At 47.3% G+C, this 24,996-nt stretch overlaps 1 protein-coding gene across 14 annotated transcripts in view; it reads left to right on the forward strand.

The window, feature by feature from the left end:
- DOCK7 (dedicator of cytokinesis 7) overlaps window positions 1-24,996 on the forward strand; it is a 1,498,361-nt gene that overhangs the window by 1,034,206 nt on the left and 439,159 nt on the right. For all 14 annotated transcript variants that reach the window (XM_069642017.1, XM_069642019.1, XM_069642018.1 and 11 more), the window contains one exon: window positions 16,528-16,624. In XM_069642017.1, coding sequence (XP_069498118.1) covers window positions 16,528-16,624 — 97 coding nt within the window. The remainder of the gene's footprint in view (window positions 1-16,527; window positions 16,625-24,996) is intronic.

Raw genomic sequence — 24,996 nt, forward strand, 5'->3', positions numbered from 1 at the left:
TGTAAGAGTATATCGTCAGCGTAAAGGGCCACCTTGTATTCCATCACTCCTAGCCGAATACCTTCTACCATGGGGTCGGCCCTCATTGTCTGTGCCAGGGATTCTAGGGAAAGTGCAAAAAGAATTGCGGAGAGAGGGCATCCCTGTCGGGTAACGCATTCTAATTTGAACCATCTGGAGCATTCTCCATTCACAAATATGGATGCTTTGGGGGATGTATACGGTGGTCAGTCAAAAGGTCGAAAAAAAAATCTCGACTGTCAATAATCTCGAAACAAAAATCTCGAAAAAAAAAGGTCAAATTTATTATTTATTTATATGTATTTTTGGGGTCAGGTAAGTAAAAAAAGGGGTAAAATACAAAAAATGAAAAAGGGGGTTGGGGGCAACCCCCCCCCATTTAAAAAAAAAAAAAACGTATTGAAAAAAAAATTTGACTTTTTTTTGAGGTTTTTTCGACCTTTTTTTTCGAGATTTTTTTTCGATCTTTTCACTATAAACCGATGTGTACACCGCCTGTATTCCCTTTCTGAACCTTGAGCCTATACCCACCTTACGTAGGACTGCTCTCAAAAATCCCCACTCTACCCTGTCATAGGCTTTCTCTGCATCGATTGAAAGGAGGGCAGGATCATTGGGCATATTCTGGGATATATGGATAAGTCGGAGTGTTTTGCGCATTGTGTCCGCTCCATGTCTCCCCAGTATGAATCCAACCTGATCCGGGTGTATAAATTGGGGCATTAGTGTCTCTAATCTGGCGGCCAGAACTCTCGTGTACATTTTTGCATCTAAGTTGAGTAGGGAGATGGGGCTGTATGATCCACATTTTTTGGGGTCTCTTCCGTCTTTGAGAATTACTGTGATCAATGCGCGGGAGAAGGAGTCTGGGGCTTTCCCTGTCTCTAATATCTCGTTAAAGAGCTCTGCCAGGAATGGCGTTAGTTGTGCACTGAAGGATTTTTGAAATCCAGCCGTGTGGCCGTCCTCACCCGGGGATTTGCCCACTGTTAGCCTCTTTATGGCATCTTGGACTTCTTGTTCGGATATAGGGTATTTTAGCAGCTCGGAGTCTGGGCCTGATATCTTGGGCATATTGATCGAGGACAGATAAATCTCTGTATCTCATTGGTGTAGGTTTGTTTCCGAGGTGTATAGGGTCTCATAGAAGTTAGCAAAGCATTCTGGGATGGTGGGGGGAGTGTCGGTTGCGTCAGGGTTGTCCTCGATTATTTTCAATACTTTTCACTCAGCTCTCTGTTCTCTAAGTCTGGCGGCCAGTTATGCGTCAGCCTTGTCTCCTTTTTCATAAAATTTCTGTTTCATGAGTCGAAGCTTGCGCACTATCTACTCGTGTTCTAACAGTTTCAGTTCCTCCCTTTTCCTTTTTGCTTCATTAATTATATCGGGTTCAATCCCTGCATCCCTCCTAATATCCCCCGGCAACTGACAGATTTCGGTTCTGAGTCTGTGTTCAATAATCTTTCGCTCCCTCTTCTTGCAAGACCCTTCCCGTATTAAAATACCTCTCCAAGTGGCTTTCCCCGCTTCCCAGACTACTTGCTTAGATACCTCACTGGTATTGTTTATTTTGAGGTATTCGTTAATCTCAGTCTCCATTTCTGTCTTGAAGACTGCACCCTTCCAGAGACTCTCATTATACCGCCATTTTCCTCCCATGATTGGTAAATTCTCCCACCGGATATCTGCTAACACCATATCATGATCTGACCATGTAATTGGGCCTATCTCATCTCTGTGTGTGTTATGGTGTCGGCGAGATCTTTGGATAGATATTTCTGATGCTTGTGTAATCTGTTTAGATCACATGCTATGCATAGGCCGGCATCTAGTGGAAGCTGCAGAGTATTGCAGTTATTTTTCGAAACTCGAAAATGGGCGTCGAAATAGGGCATGCCAGTTATACTATCCCTATTGTGACGTCCCCTGTACCCATAATCCATCACTCATGTGGGTTCTTCAGATAGTTTTTTCGCCATCGTGAGCGGTTGCTAAATATAAGGAGAGTCCATTTTCGCCGTACGCCGTTGAACTTTATTAATTGAGTTACTGTGTCTTCCTGACTTTGAAGCTGACCGTTGGAGGAAGACTTTGACGGCGCCACCCGGCCTTGGAAGGCCCTTTCAGCCTCTGATTTACAGTAGGGAGAGTGGGGGGTGGACATAAACATGTATATTCCCACCCTTTACCATAGTCGCCCAGCTGCCTACATACTTTATGGAGCGTACTCCTTTTAAGTTCTGCCGTTCTTGTAATAGGAAGTTCACGTGGGTCGACAAGCATAGGGTCTGTAACCTCTGCTTGAATAGAGACCACGACGAGGTGCATTGTCGGGCGCGTAAACTACTCCAACCGAAACCCTCAAGGACAGGCGAACAAAAAGTTGGGCCCATCACGCCATGCAGGCCGAGGCCTCCATAGATGTCGAAGAGGCATCCAACAACGGCAGCGACGCCGTCTCTTCGGACGACGAGGGTGACGTGGAGCCCCAGCGTTCCCCAGTGCCAGCCCCCGACCCTAGTAGACAGGCCAGCGGTCATGTTATGGGGAAGACACCCGGCGGCAAGGGCACCACACTCCCCCCACAAACACACACCCCACGGCGATGCGGGTAAGGTCGCACACCGAGAGTCAACGGTGAAGGGCAGATCCTCTTATGCTTTGTCCTCTGGGCGCCCCAAGTGGCCGCCGCATGACAAACCGTCAAAACCATAGTCACCCGACTTGATACGACCCCGTCCGGCCACGCGACGGTGAAAGACGCCGCACAAGCCATCCCCACGGTCGAAGTTCGGCCTACATCCGGGAACAAGTCCAGGGAGTCCTCCTTAACCCCCTCTTCAACCCTGAGCTCCAAAAAACCATCTTCTAAGAGCAGGGACCATAAGGAGAGAGACACATTTCAGTTCCTCTAGAGAAAGGCAAGGAGAAGATTTAAAAAACCTTCTGACCAACATAAAAGTATGCCCTTTCATGATACTACAATACAGTCTGAAGAAACACATCAGCCTGACCCTATAAATCTTGAGGAAGAGAAGGAACATACCCCCTCTACCCCCACTCCTGTTTCCACCTACCCTGGGGTAATACCCAGTTCAGCCAAATGGTCTGCAGACGACATTAACAGAGTCATGAGTCGCATGACTTGCCTAGCAAATTTCTTTGAAACACATCCTCAAATTCTGCAGAACTTGAACACCATGCCTCCCACTACACAGGCGCCTAGTTCCAACATAACACCTACAGCCTTTCAGTCCCAGGCATCAGGTGTACCCTATAAAAAGAGATCTCTCCCCACTATAGAATTGGCGGTTGAACCAGCACACAAAGCTCCTCATCTCTCCTATGATCTTTATGATCAGGATGTAGGGGATGAGGAATACTTGGAGGAGAGTGAACCCCTTATCTGGACATCGAGAGTTACGACGACGGGGAAGAAGACGACCAAGACCAGGAAGAGTTTTTGCAATGGACTCTCCAGTCCCGCAAGAGTCTGTCTTACCAGACTCCCCTGTTGATAACCAGCCATTATTTAATGATATACTAATAAGGTGTCATGATTCCTTCCCCTCATGTCCCCAGCCCTCCAAGATGTCAGGCTGGAGCCAGGCCACGATCACCTACATGGCCCTCAAGGGCCTCTCCATCCCTCCAAAGACCCACTTGGAGTCAGACTTGGCGCTTGTGGCACCAGACTCACTCACTCCCATAGGATAACATTGGGGATTGGACTTGTAGTGCATTGATGGGGTCAAGATGGATGCCCCCACATATTTCAGTTCCCAGAACTGCATGTGCAGTCTAGTCTTGTGGGTGTGGTTCAGCCCAGAGACACCTGGGATACCCAGAGACTATTTAAGCCACGCCCAGGCTGAGAAACATGCTTTATGTTTTCTGCACCTGCAGTGTGACACTCACCGTGTTCGGATCGGTCTCCAGTAGGCCTGCATCTTTCTTCTGTGCTCAGCTCCTGCAAGAACAAGAAGACCGTTAGGAACAGCCTTACCTTGCGGCACTTCTGCCCATTATTCATCGCTCCTTCTGTTATGCGGGCATCTTCCGCGGTGTCATTCCCATCCCGGCATGCCGCTTCCTAAGGAAAAGGGAAAAGAACAGAAAAAAGGCATTAGTAAGCATTCAGCAAGTCTTCGCTTACTTTTAAAGACTGTACGAGCTTCACACGCTTACCTGAATCCCAGCCACTCTGGGGGAACTCTGTCTCCAGAACTTCTCAACCATCTGCAAGAGGGAAAAGACACTCCAGGTTAGCGTGGAAACATCTAGAGGCGCCGCATACCGTGCTTACTCACCGCACTTCTTCTTCATAACCGACATCCACGCTGAAAACGTTGCGGCACCTAAAAGACACAGAAAAAGAACTCAGTTCAATACAAATACGAAAGGGTCGCATCGCGCTCTCACTCACCTTCAGCGCTACTCATCTCAGCAGCACGTCGCCATCCCCGGATGCCGGCCATCATCTAAGGAAGGAAAGGAATGAAGTTAGAGAACTGTTCAAAGGACTCCTTATACTTACCTGTCGGACTCTTGCCAGTGAAGTAACTAGGCAGCAACGATCCCGCATCAATCAAAGCGCCCCTGCGCTGAAAGCAGGACGGAGAGCACACTTTCCAAGAAAACAAGGCCCAGTCTCCAGTCGAGTAGACTCCAGGGAAGGGTTCGAGGTCGTAAGAGGTCAGAACAGGCTGAGTGACGTCCCCGTGGATACCAGGTGAGCGTTACATAAGGGCTGCAGAGCATTTCGGCATCGAAACACAAGAGGTCCAACAGGACAAAGATTTTGCTGAGAATATGTTAGCCGATAAAAAAAAACGGCAACCCAGTTCATCCTCCTGCTCAAATCGGTCCAAAGAAGGATCCAACCTCCCTAGAACAACCTAACGATACCAGGGCAGTAAACCCTAGGATCGAGAAGCTCTTCAGACCTGCACCTTCCAACCCCCTATATATAAGGGGACATCTTCGACCTGACTCTCTGGCCATTACCACCACCGGCAAAAGAGCTGGTACCCCCTTGTCCTCCTCCGAAGCCCCTCCGGACAAGGAGCTATACAAAAACAATAGGATCCAAGGTGCTGATAATTGGATTGTAAATATTCATGAACAAAAACGTCAATAATGAGTGTATCATAACGATATCACTTAAACAACACATTGATGGCTCTATCAAACTCTGAAGGCAATCTAGACAATCTCATGACAAAAAAGCAGAATTTTTTTTCATAATGATTATATTTTAGGGGTTAACATTTTTTTAAAGAAATAAACATAATGATGAAATAGATAGATCACTTTGAAACAAATCTAAATAATCTGCATCTGCCTTGGATGTAGTAAAGAACCAGCATAAGTTATAAAGAAATACCTACTCAAGGTATTAACTTGTACTCAGACAACACTCTGAATGATAAGTTATCAATTTTATACAAACAACTAAAATGAAAAAATTGAAAAAAAGGCTGTCAAAATTTTTCTGGAAACAGGTCAGCCTACGTGTAAGTGTCATTGCATAAACACGTTGCTAAGTTAGATAGTGAATAAATTGGATAGACATCTGCAACACGTTTCGGCAAATAAGGTAAAGGCACTAGCAGAGTCAGATCCAGAGCCACGAGCTACAGCAGGCGTCTTCTTAAAGAATAACTTCGATGCAGCTGGCAACGCTGGATGCGTTATTGCAGAAGCCAGCATTTTAAAATGACATGCCTGGCTTAGACAATCAGGGTTTAAACTTGAGACTCAAGCTACCCTACTGAATATGCCAGTGGAGCAAAATGTATTATTTGGGAAGGCAGTTGAAGACGCCCTCAAGTCTGTCAAGGATGAATATTAGGCCCTCAAATCACTTGGTCAACTGACTAATAGACAACCACAAAGAGGTGGTAGTAATTATCGTCGCTTTCGGGGACAAAGCGCACAAAGAGGAACGGGTTACAACTAAAACCAAGGTGGAGGGACACCCTCTAAGCAATGACGCCCCGCTATGGGTCCCCTCCCATGCCTCCCCAGTCGGGGGACGAATATTGTTTTACACCCACGCATGGGAGGCTAGAACATCGGACAAATGGGTGTTATCACGGTGAATGGGGGTAATTGTATAGAGCTTCAAAGAAGACCGTCAAACGTCCCCCCACGCCAAAAGAAACCATCGCAGGAAGAACAACTTATCCTGCTAGGAGAGGTGAAAGCTCTACTCCTCAAGGACGCCATCGAGCTTGTGCCACACAAAGAGGTAAACAAGGGTATTTATTCAACGTACTACCTTGTTCTAAGAAAGATCTGACCATGCGCCCGGTACTAGACCTGCGCCCTGCAAACAAATTTGTAAAACCACAAAAATTTCACATGTCAACGCTACAAGAAGTAATCCCTCTATTAAAAAGGGAAGATTACATTGCAACATTGGACATGAAACATGCCTATTTTCATATCTCAATGTTCCCAGTGCACAGAAGATTCTTGCGATTTAAAGTAGCAGACCAACACTATCAGTTCAAGGTGCTGCCCTTCGGTATAGCCTAGGCTCCAAGGCTGTTCACCAAAGTACTGGCGGTGGTGGCAGCGCACCTACGCAGGGAGTCAATCCCAGTGTACCCTTACCTAGACGACTGTCTGATCACTTGAGAAACCTACCAGCTTTGCAAGGCAAACACGCAAAGGACAAATAGACCTTCTCTTCCAATTGGGCTTCTCAATAAACAAGAAAAAATCAAGTCTTATACCAAACACATCAAAACAGTTCCTAGCAGCTTTATTAGATACAAAGTCATGCTTAGCCGACCCATCCATGGAAAGAGTGCAAAATATGCTTCAGCAAACACCCCAGTATCAAGCCGGTCTCGGATAAGCGTATGCAAGGCAATGTGCCTGCTGGGTATGATGGCATCATGCATTTACCTAGTCCCCCACACGTGCCTGCGCATGTGACCAATGCAGGAATGGTTGGCGAAACAATGGTCTCAGGCAAGTGGGCAGTGGGATGATCTAGTGGTTGTTTCGCCAACACTGGTTCAGAACTTACGCTGGTGGTCAAAGGAAAATCTACTCAAGGGCAAGCCCTTCCATGAACCAGAAGCACAAGCGGTCGTCACGACGGATGCGTCCCTTTTCGGGTGGGAGGCCCACTACCTTCACCACACAGCACATGGTCTGTGGTCACAAGTGAGTGCACAGAAACACATAAATGTTCTGAAGTTATTGGCAGTCCTCAAAGCCCTACAAGCCTTCGAGAAAACATCTGATGAACCTGTCGGTACAAGTCCTAACAGACTGCACAACCGCAATGTTCTATGTCAACAAGCAAGTCAACAAGCAAGGAGGTACACTCTCTCCAAATCTGTCCAAACTGGCACAGAAATTATGGAAGTGGGCACTCAGACAAGGGATGACCCTGTCCTCCCAACATGTTCCACGGATACTAAACACACTAGCGGACTCTTTCAGCAGAGACCCTCTACCAGAAGAGCACAAGTGGAAACTACACACAGACGTCTTAGACCACACCTTCTCTCTTTGGGGTTACCCCTCTCTAGGATTGTTCGCTACAAGAGAAAACAAGCAATGCCCAGACTTCGCGTCCAGGTTTCCCCAGCCACTCTGCAAGTGGAACGCCCTATGGATGAACTGGTCAGGAATATTTGGTTAGCTTTTCCCCGACTCCATTAATCAGCAGGATAGTGAACAAAATACACAGGGAGCAAATCACACTCATCCTAGTTGCTCCTATGTGGGCGAGACAACCGTGGTATCCACATTTGCGATAGCTGGCAATGTGCGATCCCATCAAGCTCCCATACCAGGTCAACCTATTGACTCAACACGGGGGAGTAACGTTACACCCACAACCTCACTCTTTGAACTTGGCAGCATGGCTCCTGAAGTCATAGAGTTCGGACACCTTAGGCGTCCACAACAGTGTATGGACATCCTAAAGGAAGCACGGAAACCAAACACTAGGCAGTGCAATTTCAACAAATGGAAAAGATTTGTCATTTGGTACCAATCTAAACAGATCAACCCCATAGAGTGTATGCCTTCACGCATTCTTACTTACATGCTCCACCTGTTGGATTCAGGGTTGGTCTTTAATTCTCTTAAAGTCCACCTAGCAGCTTTATCAGCATACACCACCTCTCAAAGTAAAAACTCATGGTGAAAAGTGCCAGTCATCAAGGATTTCATGGAGGGAGTGAAAAGAATGCATCCTCCAGTCTCTAACCCCCCGCCTCGTTGGGATTTAAACATAGTGATAGCAAAACCCATGGGCCCCCCTTTGAGCCTTTGCAACAAGCTACCCTTAGAGACATTACATATAAGACTGCCTTCTTAGTGGCGATCACTTCCATAAGAAGAGTCAGCGAGATCCAAGCCTTGTCAGTGCAAGACCCCTTCTTCGTCATACATAAGGACAAATTGGTTTTACAGACTCACCCTAGGTTTTCACCTAGATGTATTTCTAAGTTTCACGTAAACCAGTCTATTCAGCTCCCGGCCTTCTTTCAAAGGCCCACTAGCTCAGCTGAGGTCAAACTCCACACTCTAGATGTAAGGAGAGCGGTTCTCTACTGTGTAGATAAAACCAAATCGCTTAGGAAGACGGATCAACTGTTTGTCTCCATGGCTACAGGCAGACAAGGAGAGTGTGTTTCAAAGAGAGCAGTCTCCAGATGGATAGTCAATGTATACAGTTATGCTATTCATTATCACAAAAGACACTGGCCCTCATTACGACCCTGGCGGAATTCGGAAAACGATGGCGGAAATGCAATACCGCCATCGAATAGCGCTCGGTGCGACTATGACCCATCACCGCAAAGTACGAAGCCATTAGCGACACCGTAGTGAACGCCAACGCTAACTGCACCAAGCACGCGCGCGCCATGCCAAACCGTAAACACCACCATGGCGCAAGGGTACGCTAATTCCGACCCTAGCGGACATGTACCTAACGCCATCAAGCATGGCGGAATGTACCATTCCGCCATGGTGAGAAGTACGGCATCGCGAATCAACCGTAAACAGCCCCACTGAGTGCCTGTACACCGCTCCCTGCCCACAAAGTACAACTCCCCGTAGGTGCAATGAAGTCACAATGCAACCAGTGAAATGTACAAGTCACCCATGCATGCCAACGAACAAAAGAAACACAAGAGGGGCCAATGGGAGCTGCAGGGCACAGATGGCACGAATACAGAAGCCAATCCAATGGACATGACCACAGTCCCCCCCCCCCGAAACGCACGCAAACACAGGCACCTGTGACCAGCAATATTCCGAAAATCACATCATTCCACCAGTCCACCTGGCTGACTGGCATCTGTTACACAAAACCCAATCCCCCGCCCCTGAGCATGACAACATTCAAACAGTCATATTGGCAGCCCCCATCCCTGACCTCACTGGGCTTCGTAGGCAAACGCGCCCAGTACAGTACCACGCAACTAAACTCCGAAGCTGGAACCCAATGCAGATCTCCTCCCAATACATCGCTCCCCAAATAGGAATATGCCACATCACTTGCAAAGAAGAACGCTACACGGGCCAAATCAGAATAGAAATTTAATGCACAACAAAATCACCAAGCCCATACAGCCATTAGGCCATGAACTCCAAAACACATTTCACCATTGTGGGCTGCATCCGCAAGAAATGACCAGCCGCTACTTGTGTGACGCCCTGTTCCATCATGGTACACAGAGCCACATTCACGTACGAAAAGGCAACATGGAAGCGCACAGAACCGCAGGGCCGGCCCAATGGGGAGGCACTAGTCCAGCTGAAAGGCCGAAATGTTGCTCCGAGCCACCAGTACTGCGTAAGGGCATGTGGCCCATTGGCGATCGTCCCATAAGATCGTAATGCTGCTCCACTGATTAACACGAAGCAGCAGGTGTCGGGAGTAAAATCCATCTGCAGGAGTGGCATACAGATGGCAGTGGCAAAAGGGGAGGAGATACCTGTCAACCAAAAGAAAAGAAAAAGAATAGAATGGCCATCAGAACTACATTCGAACAACTCACTTCAATGATCACACTAAATCCACAGCCATATGCATGCTAGCCCACTCCAAAGGATCATCACCACCCAAAAACCACTTGCGACTCATAACTATCTATATCGAGGTGTAAACACCATCACAAACGAGTGTACCTGTGCATGCGTCTGTCAAAACAGAATCCATCAGATGGGATTGGTAACGTGCATGGACACAAGTGTCTGAGGGCGCGTCGAGACAGGGAGGGCTCAACAAGGCCAGATAGACGATGGTCCCACTATGGCAGCCCTGCATCACATAGCGCAGGGGAGGCGGATAGATTCCAAGAAGCCCTGTACATGGCAAACTCTGTATCAAATCACCTGCCCATGCATCCATTCATCATTCCCTCATCCCGGGATTAAAACGCCTGAATATTTACTCACATAACATTAGAAATATCCATTGAGTCTGTGCGTTATGCAGCCTGCAAAATCCACAGTGCCCCAGCCCGTAATTCCAGTGTAGTGAAGTAACATGTATTTGGGAACGTCCGGCCTCATCGCCCACGTCGCCATTGCGCATCCCAAACCATTCATATCAATCATTGCATCCTCGCCATGGCCCCTGTCTCAAGGACATTGAACAATAGAACGTTATATTTGCAGTCAGACCTGTGGGCATTTCCTCGCCGCTAGCTGAAAACCGAAAGCGCCGCCCTTCGAATTCCTCATTTGCAACATCACGTCGAAGAGGCATCTGTGGCCGTTCGAAATCACTAATTAATCCATCTAGTGCGGCTGTGTGTGAAAATGGCAACTGCCTTCACCCACAAATGGGACGCCCTGCCCGTCGTTGCAACTCGGTACAGTGATGCATGAGGGCCCACCGTTACTCGAGTACTACGTACCACTGACCCTTCACAAGTCTGTTCGCGACTGCACAGATAGTATGTGAAACAATGGGACCACAGCAGAATGAACATATCAACCAATGTTACACGGCCATCGGGTACAAATACATGATTGCAATAGCAAGATGCCATTCCTCGAATTGCAGCGTTGTGTGCGGGACGTGCTCGGCCAAAGGGGAGAGCAGTTTGCCCAGGTGGAATGAATCACCACAGGTGGAGGCCATACAGCCTGAAAACACATAAATTGCACACCCAGTCTCCTCCCACAACCACACCGAAATGCTACCGGCAGGACTCGCGATGTTGGCCCTGGGGGACCTGATAGCACTACAAGTACTCCAACTCCAAGAAGAAGACGAACACCAACTACAACCGGCCGCACGGAGGAGACGCAGGAGGAGGAGGAGGGCAAGGCAGGGCCAGCAAGGGCCGCCAGCACAGCCACTACCACCACGCAGGCAGCCCGCAATCCCACGCCTCCGAGCACATCCGTTCAACCTCACTGATGAGCAGATCCACACCCTCTACCGTCTGGACCGGGACACCATAGCCGCCATTGTGGACATGACACAGGCTGACCTTGTCAGCATGATAGATAGCCCAACCGCCATCCCACCCCTACTGAAGGTGGTGTCTGTACTCCACTTCCTGGCCACAGGCACCTACCAGCACACAGTCGGACAGTTGCATGGCATTTCTCAGCCACTGTTCTCACGGACACTATTGCAAGTGCTCGATGCCCTCCTGCAGCACGCAGACGACTACATCTCTCTACCACGCTCGGAGCAGGAAATTACCAACACAAAAGTGGGATTCCATGCACTTGCCGGCATACCGGGTTGCATTGGTGCCATCGACTGCACCCATGTGGAATTGGTCGTCCCACATGCCATGGAGGCCCAGTACCGCAACCGAAATCAATATCATTCCCTGAATGTACAAATGGTGTGTGACTCCAACAGGATCATTACACATTGTTGTGCCCGATTCCCTGGATCAACCCATGATTCTATGGTCTTGAGGAACTCTATAATACCACGCTACATGGAGCGACACGCAGGGAACAGATCCTGGCTACTCGGTGAGTCTCATTACATGCATGATAATGTGGGGTATGTGATTCGGCAATGACCTGGCAGGAAGGGGGGCGGGGGTGTGCGTACGTAGCAATGGCATTCCACATCTTACGTTTATCGTCCACATACAGGTGATGCTGGATATCCACTGAAGAGATGGCTCCTCACACCAGTCCGGAACCCACGGGACCAGCATGAGGAGGACTACAACCATGCCCACTCACGTACCCGTGTAGTCATTGAACAGGCATTCGGCCTACTGAAGGGTCGTTTCCGCTGCCTCAGCAGGTCTGGCGGGGCACTCCTGTACCGCCATGAGAAGGTTGCAAAGATGGTGATGGCATGTGTCATGCTCCACAACATGTGCGTACGTAGAAATGTGCCCATGCCCCCTGACGCAGAACTGCAAGCACCTGATGATGGTCATGATGAGGGTGGGGATGTGGCAGCACCTCAAGGAGTCTGCGAGGCACCGGAGGGCCGTGACATTCGTCAGCATCTCATTGACGCATGCTTCTAGCAATCACGCCTGCTGGCTGATACATGGACACGGGACTCGTGGCACTGTGTGTGTCTGGGACATGCACAATATGGACTGTACGCCTATGATGGCCTAGTACACAAAGATCAATGTCCACACATCTCATTGGTTGATCGTGCACTGTTTATGGCATATGTGATATCATGTTGTACACCCTATCGACCCGCCACCCAAGTGAGCCCAACACACCCCCTCCACCCTCCTACCTCCCCCCCGAACACCAGTGTCCAAAGATGCTCATTGTCAGTGGGCAGTCGCTATTGCAAGCCCCCTCTGCGGGTATCAGGGGCACCCCTGCCTGTGGAGCGCAGGTTCCTCCCAGATCTACGTTGGGGGCTGCCCTGGACGGAACTTGCAACGGATGATGTCTCTGCCTGCTCACGTCCATGCATGTCCCTAAGGGTTTGCGAGAGCTCAGTGAGCACACGGCGCACTGCGGCAAGTTCGGCACATACGTCCTTGGACGTCGCATGCAGTTCCCCCCTCAGGCTCTCGGTGCTTCTCTCCATTTGTGCCCTTAGTGTCTCTGTGCCTCTCTCCATTTCTGCCCTAAGTGTCTCAGTTGATGTTTCTATGTCTGCCTTAGTGCCCCCACATTCATCGGCATGGTCCTTGAGGAGCGTGGCCAGTTGCTGCTGTTGCACGATTAACTGGTCGAGGGACTGTTGCCTCTGCTGGGCCATGGCCATTTGCGGGGGTGTCACAGAGGGGCTGTTGACCTCATGTTGCCTTGCCACAGGGCTTGTGGGGGATGGCCAGTCGTCGTCTTGTGGGTGCCCCTGCGTGGTATCCTCATGTTGTACGGGATGGGACAGACAGGGGGATTGGGACAGGTCATGGATGGATCTGACTTCGACATCCCCGTCTTCTGTGCCGGAGCATGCTGCCATCAATGGGGTGTCACCTATGGTGCTGCTGCCACCAGAGGCAGTGCCTTCTGTGGCATCCGTTGGGGGGACCTGTGGTGGTGGTGGTGTGGGCATGCTGGCTGCTGGGGTGCCTGTTGATGTTCCCTCCTCTGTGCTGCCACCTGATTTGTGCTGCTGCCGTGTCTTGATGCGTGCAGCTGAGGTGGAGGGTCTTTGGCCGTTGGTCTTGGCCCTCTTTGCAGGTGTGCTGGTAGGGGTGTCCTGATGCTCGTCGTTTGGATCGGACCCTGTGGTGGAGTAAAGGAGGGCGAGGGTTATTGATGGGTCTGTGGGAATTGGAATGGCATTGTATCACATGCATTGGGCTGGTACCTGAGGGTGATTTGGGGTCGGGGCCTTGGAGGTGCTTTCATTTGTGTGTGGAGTGAGGGTGCAGTTGTTTGGCAGCCTGCAGTTAGGGTGTGCCTGCTGCACGTGTAGTGCGTGTTTCAGGGGTTTTTAATTAATTATGTATTTATTGTGGGTTTTAACGTGCGCTATCAGGCCGATGTGTGTGGACGTTCTCCTGGACATGTGTTTCTGTTGCACTATGTGGACACATGGTACTTCACATGGATGGACTTTGTGGATTTGGCATTGTTTTATCTGGCCCACCTACCTGAATCTTCGGATGTCTGCACTCCTTTCTCCATCCCTCCGACTCCCTCTATGCTCTCCATTCCGATGGTGGAGGCACAGATTTCTTCCCAGGGGGTCAACTTGATGGGTGATTCTGGACCTCCCCCGGTGGCTGTGGCAATGTTGCGGTTGGCAGAGAGTATGCTGCGGAGGCGTATCCGCAGGTCGTCCCATCGCTTTCGGCATTGCTGTGGGTTGCGGGGTGCGGTCCCCACCGCACTTACCCGCTGTGCCACCAGAGCCCATATGGCCTTCTTGTTTGCAAGTGCAGTCCTGGTCATTTGCGTGGAGAAGACGACGGCAGCATTCTCCTGGAGGGTCTCTGTTAGCACGGTGAGTTCCTCACGGGAGAAGTGGACCTGCCGCTTGCGGTCGCACGCTTTCTTCGCTACTTTTCCCATTTTTCTTGGTTTCGCTAGGGTGGATGACGGGTTGGGGTGTGTCTCAGGGTAGTGTTTTTGGTGGTTGTGTGGTTTTAGTGGTTTTATAGGTGTACGGCGGGATGTTTCCCGTTCCGGGCCCATGTTTTTACTTCCGTTTCCGTATATTTCCGGTCACCGTACTTTCCGGTAGGCGCACACTGCGGTGTCCGCTGTGATGGGTGGCGGTATTGCACCTAGGGCGCAGTACGGCGGCGGTGTGGGCCGTTTTGGGGTCATTTCCGCCATCGCGGACTTTGCACTTCCGCCATGCCGTGGTGCTCGTGCCCGATGGGTCGGAATGGGCCGCACTTTGCTCCTTCGTGCAATGGCGGAAACGCTATTTACGCTATGGCGGTCCGGTCAGTCACTTTCCGCCAGGGTCGTAATGAGGGCCACTGCCTTTTACAACTAGAGCTCACTCCACAAGGGGCACTGGGGCAACGTTAGCCTTTCTTGCAAACGTACCATTAGACAACATTTGTAAAGCAGCTACATGGAGCTCAGTTCACACCTTCACTCAGCACTACTGCATTGACACACATTCCAAGACAGATACACGGGTGGGACAAGCGGTTCTGCTTCTCAGAATTTGCTGAAAGTTCCCAGACATTGCAGAGCTCGGGCCGACGGACGTTCTTTTTCTGTCATTGCGCCATCACTACGGAACTTCCTGCCACTTCAGCTCTGTGTAACTATGTATCATCTTGGTTTCCGCAAAGCTCTTCAAAAGGTATCTTTTTAAAGTTGTGATGCTGTACTTCTGCTCCTATAATGGCCTCCTGCATTCTTAGCGCCTAGATGCCTTCGGACCGTAGTTAGCACTGTATAAATAAAATTACTTACTTACTTGACTATGGCCACAAGTGAGGCCTTGTCTGCCTTTTCTCCTTCTGCGGCATGTGGTTGGACAGCTTCCTTAGCATCAGGCATTGAAAGAAATTGTGAGGCTCTCTGAGAAATTATGGCATTACTGTCTAATACTAGAAAAGTATTGGAAGACATGCCTTTTGTGGCATAAGTGGTATTGTTCAAGTATTATTGCTTGCCCTCTGTAGAAACATCAGTTTAATTGGAAGAGGCAAACATGAATTATACCAGTACCAATTTACCTGAGGGTTGTGTTTAATCAACCAGAAACACTAGAATGTAGGGCTCTTAACGCGAATATTCCTCGATATGTCACGAGTGTGTGAGATGAGTATTCCATATAGTTCTATAACCCGTACACTAAATATCTTGCATTAACTGACACACGGACCATAGAGAATTAGACATGTAAAAGCCATGGCAGTTTACATAAGCAAAGCACACACGTTTTGTAAGTCAAAGTAAAATAGTGCTGCAAAAGAATTCTCAAAAGGCACCCTTGGGTCAATCATGGCCATATAATATGTGCCAGATAATATCTTTTGGCATTCCGAATGGCTGTGTGCCAGGATTTGGAAATGAATAATGGATCACCAAACCATCCTGGCTTCCTGCTCTATTTACTGGGAAACTACCACATGTGATTGTTGTGTTATTCATGAATTTACACCTGGTTATCCAGCTTGCTGTCATTGATGGCAATTTCTGGTGCTGGCAAATAGCTTTCTGGATAATAGAGTGCCAACTAAAGCTTTTTGTGTATTCGAAATGTCAAAAATGTGCCTATGTGAAGTGAAAATAATTGATGAACCTATGAAATGGAAAACGTATATGCTTCATGTATTAGTGTCTTTGAAAAGCCCAATGCACAGAGACAAAGTGTGTTTGGTATTAATAGAACTCATAAAGAATCGCTTTCGGTACACATTGGAATTCACTTATGTTATGTGGCATTTGTAAAACCTTCCTCTGCCATTGGTATGGCCTTGTTTTGCTGATCTATAAAGTGCTGCTTTCATATTCATGGAACACAAGTTGGCTTCCTTTGCATTGGGCCAGGAAAGTGTTAATTTGTCACTGGACGGTTTATTGCACACCAAGGAAAATATAACACTGGGTTGTTTGCTTCATTGTATCACCCTGCAGAGAGAAGTCCTTCAGGAAGTACTTTTGGGAGTCAAGAGAATCTGAGGTGGAGAAAAGATATGACTCACTGGCGCCAAAATACAGAGAAATTTGACAAGTAAGCCCTGTGGTGAATATATAGTGGACAAAGCAATTTAATCAAATTTTTTTCTGTAACACTAATTAGGTGATTTTCATGCAACTCTTTTGGGTGTCCGATAACCTCTTCCTGAAGACAATCACATACCGAGCTACCTGTAGGGGATTTATAACCTAAACCATTGAGGCAATCTTGGCAATTTAATGACATTTCTTTTCCAATTTTTTGAGGCCTGACATACTGTTTTCTTCTCAATTTCTGCCCTAATGCGTTATTCTCCATTGTTTTTCCACATGTGCTGTATTTTTAGAAGCAACAAAACAGCCAGGTATTGTAAAACGTGTGTGCTGTTTCTTTATGTATCTCGTGCTTTTGCATAATTGACATGCCTAATCCCAGTTTGTTTGTGGAGTTCCTGTTTACTTATCAGCCCCAATGTTGCTGTGTGCCCTCGGATTTCCAGCTATAAACATATATTCTAAGTGTATGCAATGGCTCCAAGAATAGTTTCATTGATTTAGTTACAACATGGCATACACACTAAGTTAAGATGACAATCTGCTCTTCTTTGTAATTGACAACATTTGTTATGGGATAGAACACATCCAAACGTTGAGCTTGGGGCCAAAAATATGTTACTCTTATTAACCCCACTCCTTCAAAGTAATATAGTTTAACATGCGTTATATAGTGTAACATGCAGGTCTGTTTTGCCTGTTAATCCAAGCTCACCATCCTCATAGAGTAAGGCTACAAGGAGTAAGCAAACTTTCCATTCACACTGTGGTACATTTAACCTGGACTTCTAGTCGTTTAAAAAAAAAACTGTCATGTAGATAACTGGGGGCACGAAACAGGCTATTTAAAGAATATCCTTTTAATCCTTAAATTACTATAGCCATGCATCAAGTTAGACCCAAAGGGCTTACTTCCAGCCTCATTGTGCAGAAATTGAACACCCAGTATGCATGCTACAGAGATCTACATACACATGCAACAGTAGTTCAAACTATTTCCCTTTTACGGACAAACAAGACTTTTCACATTTTATCCAGAAATGTCAGGTCATCTGTAATAGTGCAATGCCAATATAACATTGCCCCAGATAAGTACGTTTCCCCAGCAGGTAGCACATCAGTCCCACATTGTTCCAAAAAAGTGTCAAAAGCCAGCTTCAACAGGGCCATGAATGTGTTACCTCTGCTAACACCTTTTCATCAGTTTTACTTTACTTCTAGAAAATGACATGCAGGTTTAACACTGCTGAACAATATTACTAAGCCCTTTTCCCCATTGTCTCTAGAAAAGTGCATGGCAGTAGCTCATTCCCCTCAAAAAAACTTTCCCATGCTAATTTTGTATTGGTTCCAAACAATTGTCATGATGATTTCATCCGTGCCATGAAAGGTTGGGCCACGCTAATCCCAGTTCCATGCTGTTTTTTACATCACCCACAGAAAATTGCAATGCTCATTTCCTGTTGCCCTCTCAAACTTCCATGTTTCCTTGAGAAGTGCATCTTGCCACTTTGAACAAGGACATACTAAAGTTATCCATGTTCAGCAAATTCTCATTCTAGTGTCTACATTTCCAACAGAAAATGTCTGTGCCAGAACCACACCGGCCCAGAACATAAATAATATGCCCATTTCACACCACTCCCAGAAAATGACTGATATTTTCACATTGCACTAGAAAAGTAAAATGACAATTTTCCATTGCGTCTAGAAATTGTGCAGTGTCAGTTTCACATTGGGTCCAAAATATTGACATGCCTGCTTAGCATTGCCATGCTAAGTTTCACATTGTCATGCCACGTAATTGCTCCAGGAAAAGGGTCCTGTCAGTTTCTCATTTCCCATAGAAGACCTTGGCCCCTAAAAATGTAAACATTTCTGTGCCATATGCGCATTACCCACTGAAATCCATTGAACATTAGGGGGTTCTTGGACTGGGGCACCCTAACTCCCATGTCTTGCATTGGGCCAGGGCTGGCTCTGGCTTTTGACCTGGCAATCCTCCAGCCTTAGGTTGAGACGGACCCCCCACTTGATAGGTCCATAATGTTGACCCTATCAGATACCTCCACCTTTTTCCCAAGCCCCACTCCTCTTCCAATAGTTTAGTTTTCTTAGGGGGTATTAGAGACCTTTCCCTCACCAACTTCTGTAGTTTCTTCAGGCATTTCTGGAAAAGGTGGAAGTCTGTCCCTAGGAGAACTTCTTCATTTAGGTCATGCAAGACCATCACGTGGAATATGAGGCATTGTCCTAGCACCTTAGTGTTTGCCTTTGCCTTGGGATATTAGTCAGTGTCTTTGGAGATACTGGTGCTATGAGAAAGGGACCCATGGTTGAGATCTTCGGGAGCTATTCGGTTGGGGTCAACAGCAGTATTGTTGATCCATGGATCAAATAAGGAGTTAGTAGATATTCCTTGAACTACTAGTGGGAGAAGGTATTTCAGGGCACGTTTTCATGTACCCCTTGAAGTGTATGGTCTCAAAGGCCCATTTCTGCAACCCTGTCTGACACATCTGTTGTACCTGTCGATTCCATCAGCAGGTCTATTTCTGTACCTGGGGAAAATTCTTCCTGCAGTCCAGGCTTTCACACAGAATTATACCAGCTTCTCCTATCTAGAGGTGGATTGGGTTGGAACCTAAACCAGTCCTGCACGGGAAGAGGGACAGTCTTCTCCTAGTGGATGTTCACTAGGAGGCACTGTTTCTTTGGGTTCAGTTTTCTGTGTCTTCTACTGATGTTGTTTGGGTAGGGTTCCCACAGAGGCCTTCTGGTTTGGGTTCTGCCTGTTCTACCGTTGTGTGGTTTGGTGATGAAGGTGGATATTGGACCTCTTCTTGCTCTTCAGGTATTTCTCAACACCCTGCATCGAACCTCGTCATCTCTATAACCCTGACAGGTTTTAATTATTTTTGGGGTTCACTGCCATCTTGCAGGATCCCGCCTTGGCCTTCTCCACTTCTTCTTCTTCCTGAGCTTGGGATGTCCTCTTGGTCTGTTAGTTGTATCCCAATGTCTGGTCCTGGATTAATCCCCTTGGCTTTCTGCTGGTCCTCTCCTTGAGCACTCATTGACAGGCTGGGACTTCAGAGTTTTCTTTTCTGCCTTTAAAGATCTTCAAACTGGTTTCTTCTGAGGGTCTTTCCACTGGCACCTTCCAATTCCACTTTTGCAGTGTCTAGCCACCCCAGGGTACCTTAGTATTTTTATGCTGTGGCCCTTCCCTCTTTAAAACTGGCGTCAAGTCTCGCTGTGTACAGGATCCTCTCACATACTATTTGGTTGATGATTTGGCCGGGCTTGGTTATGTAGGTGTTCTTCCGTACGTTTTTAAGTTGAATAGGATCACCTTGAGTTCTCTGCATTAATCCTTCTCTATGACTCTGGTTCCCATTTCCAGTGAGTGGCTCTGTGCCAGGCCTGACTTTGGGGTGCTTCTCACATGGGTTCCTTCTTGAAAACCCACACAGGGTTGGGTCCTGGCCTGCACCTTTCCCATCTGTGGGACAATCACCACCTCATCCCCATATAGGCTGTAGCCTGCTGCTGTGGGTATGGCGTTGGTCGAAAGTCTTGCAGTCATTGTGATGCGTACCACTTTTAGCATCTTCTTGGAAAGTGGGCCACTGTATTGGTGCCTGAATGATTCCACTATGACACCATCTGTCACAGATTGCCGTAATAACTTGCAGAGTCTCCAGGAAGATTCAAGGGTATTTATATCACTAAGCAACTCAAGATGTGCAGATTGTTCAAATATGAGCAGATTGGATGATGATAATACAATTAAATCGTTCAGTCTTAGAACAGACATGTGGATCAACTTTTAGACAAGTGGATCTGTTCAATTGAATGCACAGGACTAATGGACATCCCTCTGTCTTTTGACTAGCGCGGATCAATCTCTCGATAGCCAATGTGTCCCTCAACCCCAGAATAGTCTCTAGTGATCAGTAACCCCTACTGTCTAAAACCCTGTCTGGCTGGTTGTGGTCACCTAACAGCAAACACTGTATCTGTCTATCCCCCTCTGGGAACAATCTATATCCTCCCTGCACTATGTTCCCTACTGTGATGTAATGTAAGGGTTTGTACTTTCCATATACTAACACCCCACTTGGTCTTCTCCTTCCTCATCCGGATGTTCCTCTCTGTCACTCTCACTTATCTCCTCCTACTCTCCTCCCTGCTACTCCACCCACCGTCTTTCTTCACTCTCCCTGACTCTTCCTTTTCTCTCCCTCCAATTTTCTTCTCTCTACTGCCTACCTCTAGCCACCAATTTTACTTCGTTACTCCCTCCCCATCCGTTCTCCGAACTACTACTGCTCTCCCTTATCCACACTACTACTCTCCCCTCTCCACACTACTACTCAACATCACTACATCCCCTCCTCTCACTACACTCCTTTTCTCACCTCACTAAACCCCTATCTATGCCTTATCACACTGTCCACCTAGCATTTACCACTATCTTCACTCCTCCCCTGCTTCACTCCACCTCACCTCTTATCCCACTGCCATATTGTACTCTGTCCACTACCTCCAACCATACACACGATCTCTCACTTCCCCTCTATATTTCTCTCACCCACCTTGTATGCCCCACTCTAAACTGCCCACGTACAACTGGTACTACTCTCTATAACAAATGGCTCTCTTTCACTGTGCTCAGATTCAGCCACCAGCTCTCCAGCACTCTGCTCCTCCATCCTTCCTCTGTCTGGTCTTAAAGTCCGCCTTCACACCACCTCCTGACCTCACCCCTGCAGCCTACACTCTGCCTCCCCTTCTCTCCCCTTTTATACTGTGGTCCTGCTGGCTTTGTCTCCCCCTTTCATTGGCTGGAGTGCTCACCTTACTCTAGAAACCAAACATTGCCTGTCTTTTCCCCAGGGGCTGTTATACAGGTGAGGATTTTTAATAACCCCTCTAAGCCCCTCCCCCTTTTACAGCACGGTTTTGGAAACAGTGTCTAGTGTGGTAGCAGCCTTGTCCCCGGGAGCCTCCTGCCTCAGTTTGAAAAGGGTACCTGTCCCCTCCTTTAAATGGTCATCATCCTGCCGTCCAGGGGAGTGAAGGTGGTCTGAGTGGAAATGGGGCGCTCCAATAGAATAAAAAATGGGGAGAGAGGCCACGGTCACACACAAAAGTGGTGACCAAACCCTAATTGGCCAAACAGAATATCGATGTAACCACATAGAAGCATATTTCACACAAAGTGCTTTGGTGGACTTCTCAATTGTATCACACACTACATGAAGATAGCTATGACACAGCCATACTTAGTAGTAATAATGGTAATTACCTTCTGTTACAACTGTGATATACAGTTAGGGACCCATAACATTAACAGTTATCACAGTTTTCATGGGCTGTCGCCCAGTACATTGGCAACAATTACATTTTTTCAAAATGAGCTGACAAGTTAAGTGCCCCATTCTAAATTGACTGATTTAAAAGGGAGCAGCACGTTTGATAGGATTCATCCATCATAAGTGACATTATACATTTATTGTATCTTAAGATAATTCTATGAAATACATTCTTGATTGTAGCAGACATGGATCTATGTGATTACTACTCAGCGCGTAAATGCATATTCCACAATATCGAATTCCAAAATCATGCTGTGCAGTGATGCCATAGATGACTTTCCCGGCATTCTGCATCCCCCCTACACTCCTTACCTTTTCGGCAGCACACACAGAAGTGTGCCGCTGACTCTCCTCTATCCCTATGGCGTCAGGTCCCTCCCACTAACGTGGGTCGGAGCTGGCGCCGCAGGGCTCCTTTTTCCTTTTTTTCTCTGTGTTGTCCACTGCTTCCAATATCATGGAAGCAGGGGACAACCCCACAACCCATAATGCCTAACACGGGGAGCAGGGGTCACCCCTGCCCCCCATGTTCGGCATAATGGGCTTCGATTTTGTTTTGCCAGCCGAATGTGCAGTGAAAGCACATTCAGCATATATTTTCTCGATTATTTCGACAAATACCAGCAGACATGATATTTGTGTTTATTTAAGCTATGTGTTTTTAGTAAAAACACCAACGACTCTGGCATTCCATGACAACTGAAAATCAGTATAGCGTCCATGATTCCTCAAACTGGGGTGTGTCATGAGGAGTACCATATGGAGCCATCCCTCTTCCCCACTCTGCCAGAGCAGCATCTACATGTCCTCACTGGCACAATTAATTTAATGCCACCAGTAGGATTTTCAATTATATGCAGACAAGGCACAAATCCAACTTCATTTGAAAAGAGAGAGGGTGTGGGGGAGAACAGACCAACGTCACCAAGTGCCCTGGACCACATCTCCCTCTGGATGAGTGGTCTCTCCCTTTGTCTTAGTGATGTCAAAACGAATGTTCTGGGCAGTCCATCAGGGAACGCTACACTCACTGAATGCCCTCTCTTACCCATGGCAGCCTCTAATTAGATAATTACAGGCTAAGCGCTCACCTCTGTCATGGGGCAAGTCTGTATTTCATGAGTTCAAATCCTGACAGGACGACTCAGCCCTTCATAGCTCAGAGGTCAATAAATTAAGTAGTGGTCGCTTAAATTGGGTTCCATAACCACCATCATTATAGCACATAAAAGTGGGAGGAATCTGCTATGAAGCACTCTGTACAGTTTGACATTCCTTTTAATCTCATTAAGAAATGCTCCTGTTCCACACAGAAGGTTATAAACTTGGGCATGATGTTTACTAAGTCAATTGAACTCTGTGTGTATTGCAAATTCCTGCCACTGTTGCAGACTAACCACCAAGCGGTGCTAATCATGTCTGTAGTAAAGGCACAAACGGATTAATGTAATGTTTACTACACTTTTAGAGAACATCTGATAGACAAAGTGTCTCTGAAACCTGCCCTAAAATCACAACACTGGCTAGCGGTGACCTTGAGGTTTGAATTTGAAGTCCTCTGCACCATGCACATTTCTGTGAAAACAGGCCCTCTCTTCACCCTGACCAGGTCCCTCCAGTTGGCCAAATCTCAAATCATCTACCAAAAAAAAACCTCGTTAGCCAAAGAACACAGCAGTAGAACCTTGGTGGATATATAACCAATGATACAGGAATCTTTCAAACCATCCCAGAAAAACGACTCTTCCGGAAGGTATTGACTGACCCATGGCAGTGACACAATAGACTCTATATTTAAGTCCAGCTCCTGTCTCAGAGGTGAAATTGGGTCACCGCTCTTTAACTTCAGGGAAATGTTTTAAGCATCCCTGAAAAATAAATTTGCCAACTCTGTGTGCTGTTACTAAATCTATTTGCCACTTTTGACGCTGTGTACTACTATTTTTTCTGACATTTCGGCATGTGTGGGTAGAGTGCCTACTAGTTATCATGACTGAGTGGGTAGTCCCACGCAGCCAAAAGGCTGGTGTAAATTCTTTCTCAGGTGCTCAGTATCACCTATCCAACATCAAACATTTTGCTTCTCTCATTGATTACTCATTTCTATCTGGACCCCACGGTGAATCATATGCCAATGACACTACACTTTTGACCAAAATCACCACAGATCTTACGAAACATTAAATAACATCCATGTGAGCACAGCTGTGTTCATTTCATTGGGAAGCAAAGACTTGCCAGCTCAATTGTAGATCATAATCCATCTTTAAAGAAGTTGAACAATGTTGGAGTGCTTCCTGATACCGAAATGAGCCCGGAAGGTCATGTTGCAGTGACGGTTAAGTGTTGCTCCTTGTGACGAATCACGAGAATCCATAATTTCTAGCCAAAGGGTAGTCTTTCCCTGTGTGGCCAAGGGGGGTGAACCCACCCCGTAATACCCTACCTATGGGTAGAGGCAAGCGGGACATCCCCGGGAGAGACTCCCCCCCCCCCCCCCCACCTATGGGCACAAGGGCTCCCGTTGTGATAAGGCACTCCCTAAGAAACACATCACCAACATACCTCTGAAAAGTGCAGTGAAGAAAGGTATGAAGAACATACCAAAATCTTTTATTGCCATCAAGATACTCTGTTTATTCCTCTAAGGGAAAAACTACATGATACTAAGACAAAGGAAATGCATGTGGAGGAATACAGATCATGGAGCTAATAAAGCACATTGACGTTCCACTAGGAAGGCCCAGGAAATCGTAATTAAGGAAGAATGCGGAGACTGGGAAACGACTGAGAGAACCCACGAGTTATGAACTTGCTTTTTGAAGTATCCTGAAGGAAAGTTGCAAGTGCAACATCCTGTGCAAAGATGAAAAACAGCTGTGGTCTCTGACGCGTGGCATTGGAGAAAAGAAGGGACGAATGAAGCCGAAGGGAAGGTGATGCGTCCTAGCTCAGAACAAGAGCTAAGTGGTGGCATAACCAAAGTTGT

Source organism: Ambystoma mexicanum, chromosome 1q (genome assembly GCF_040938575.1).
Source record: "Ambystoma mexicanum isolate Mex_15411 chromosome 1q, UKY_AmexF1_1, whole genome shotgun sequence".
Lineage (NCBI taxonomy): Eukaryota > Metazoa > Chordata > Amphibia > Caudata > Ambystomatidae > Ambystoma > Ambystoma mexicanum.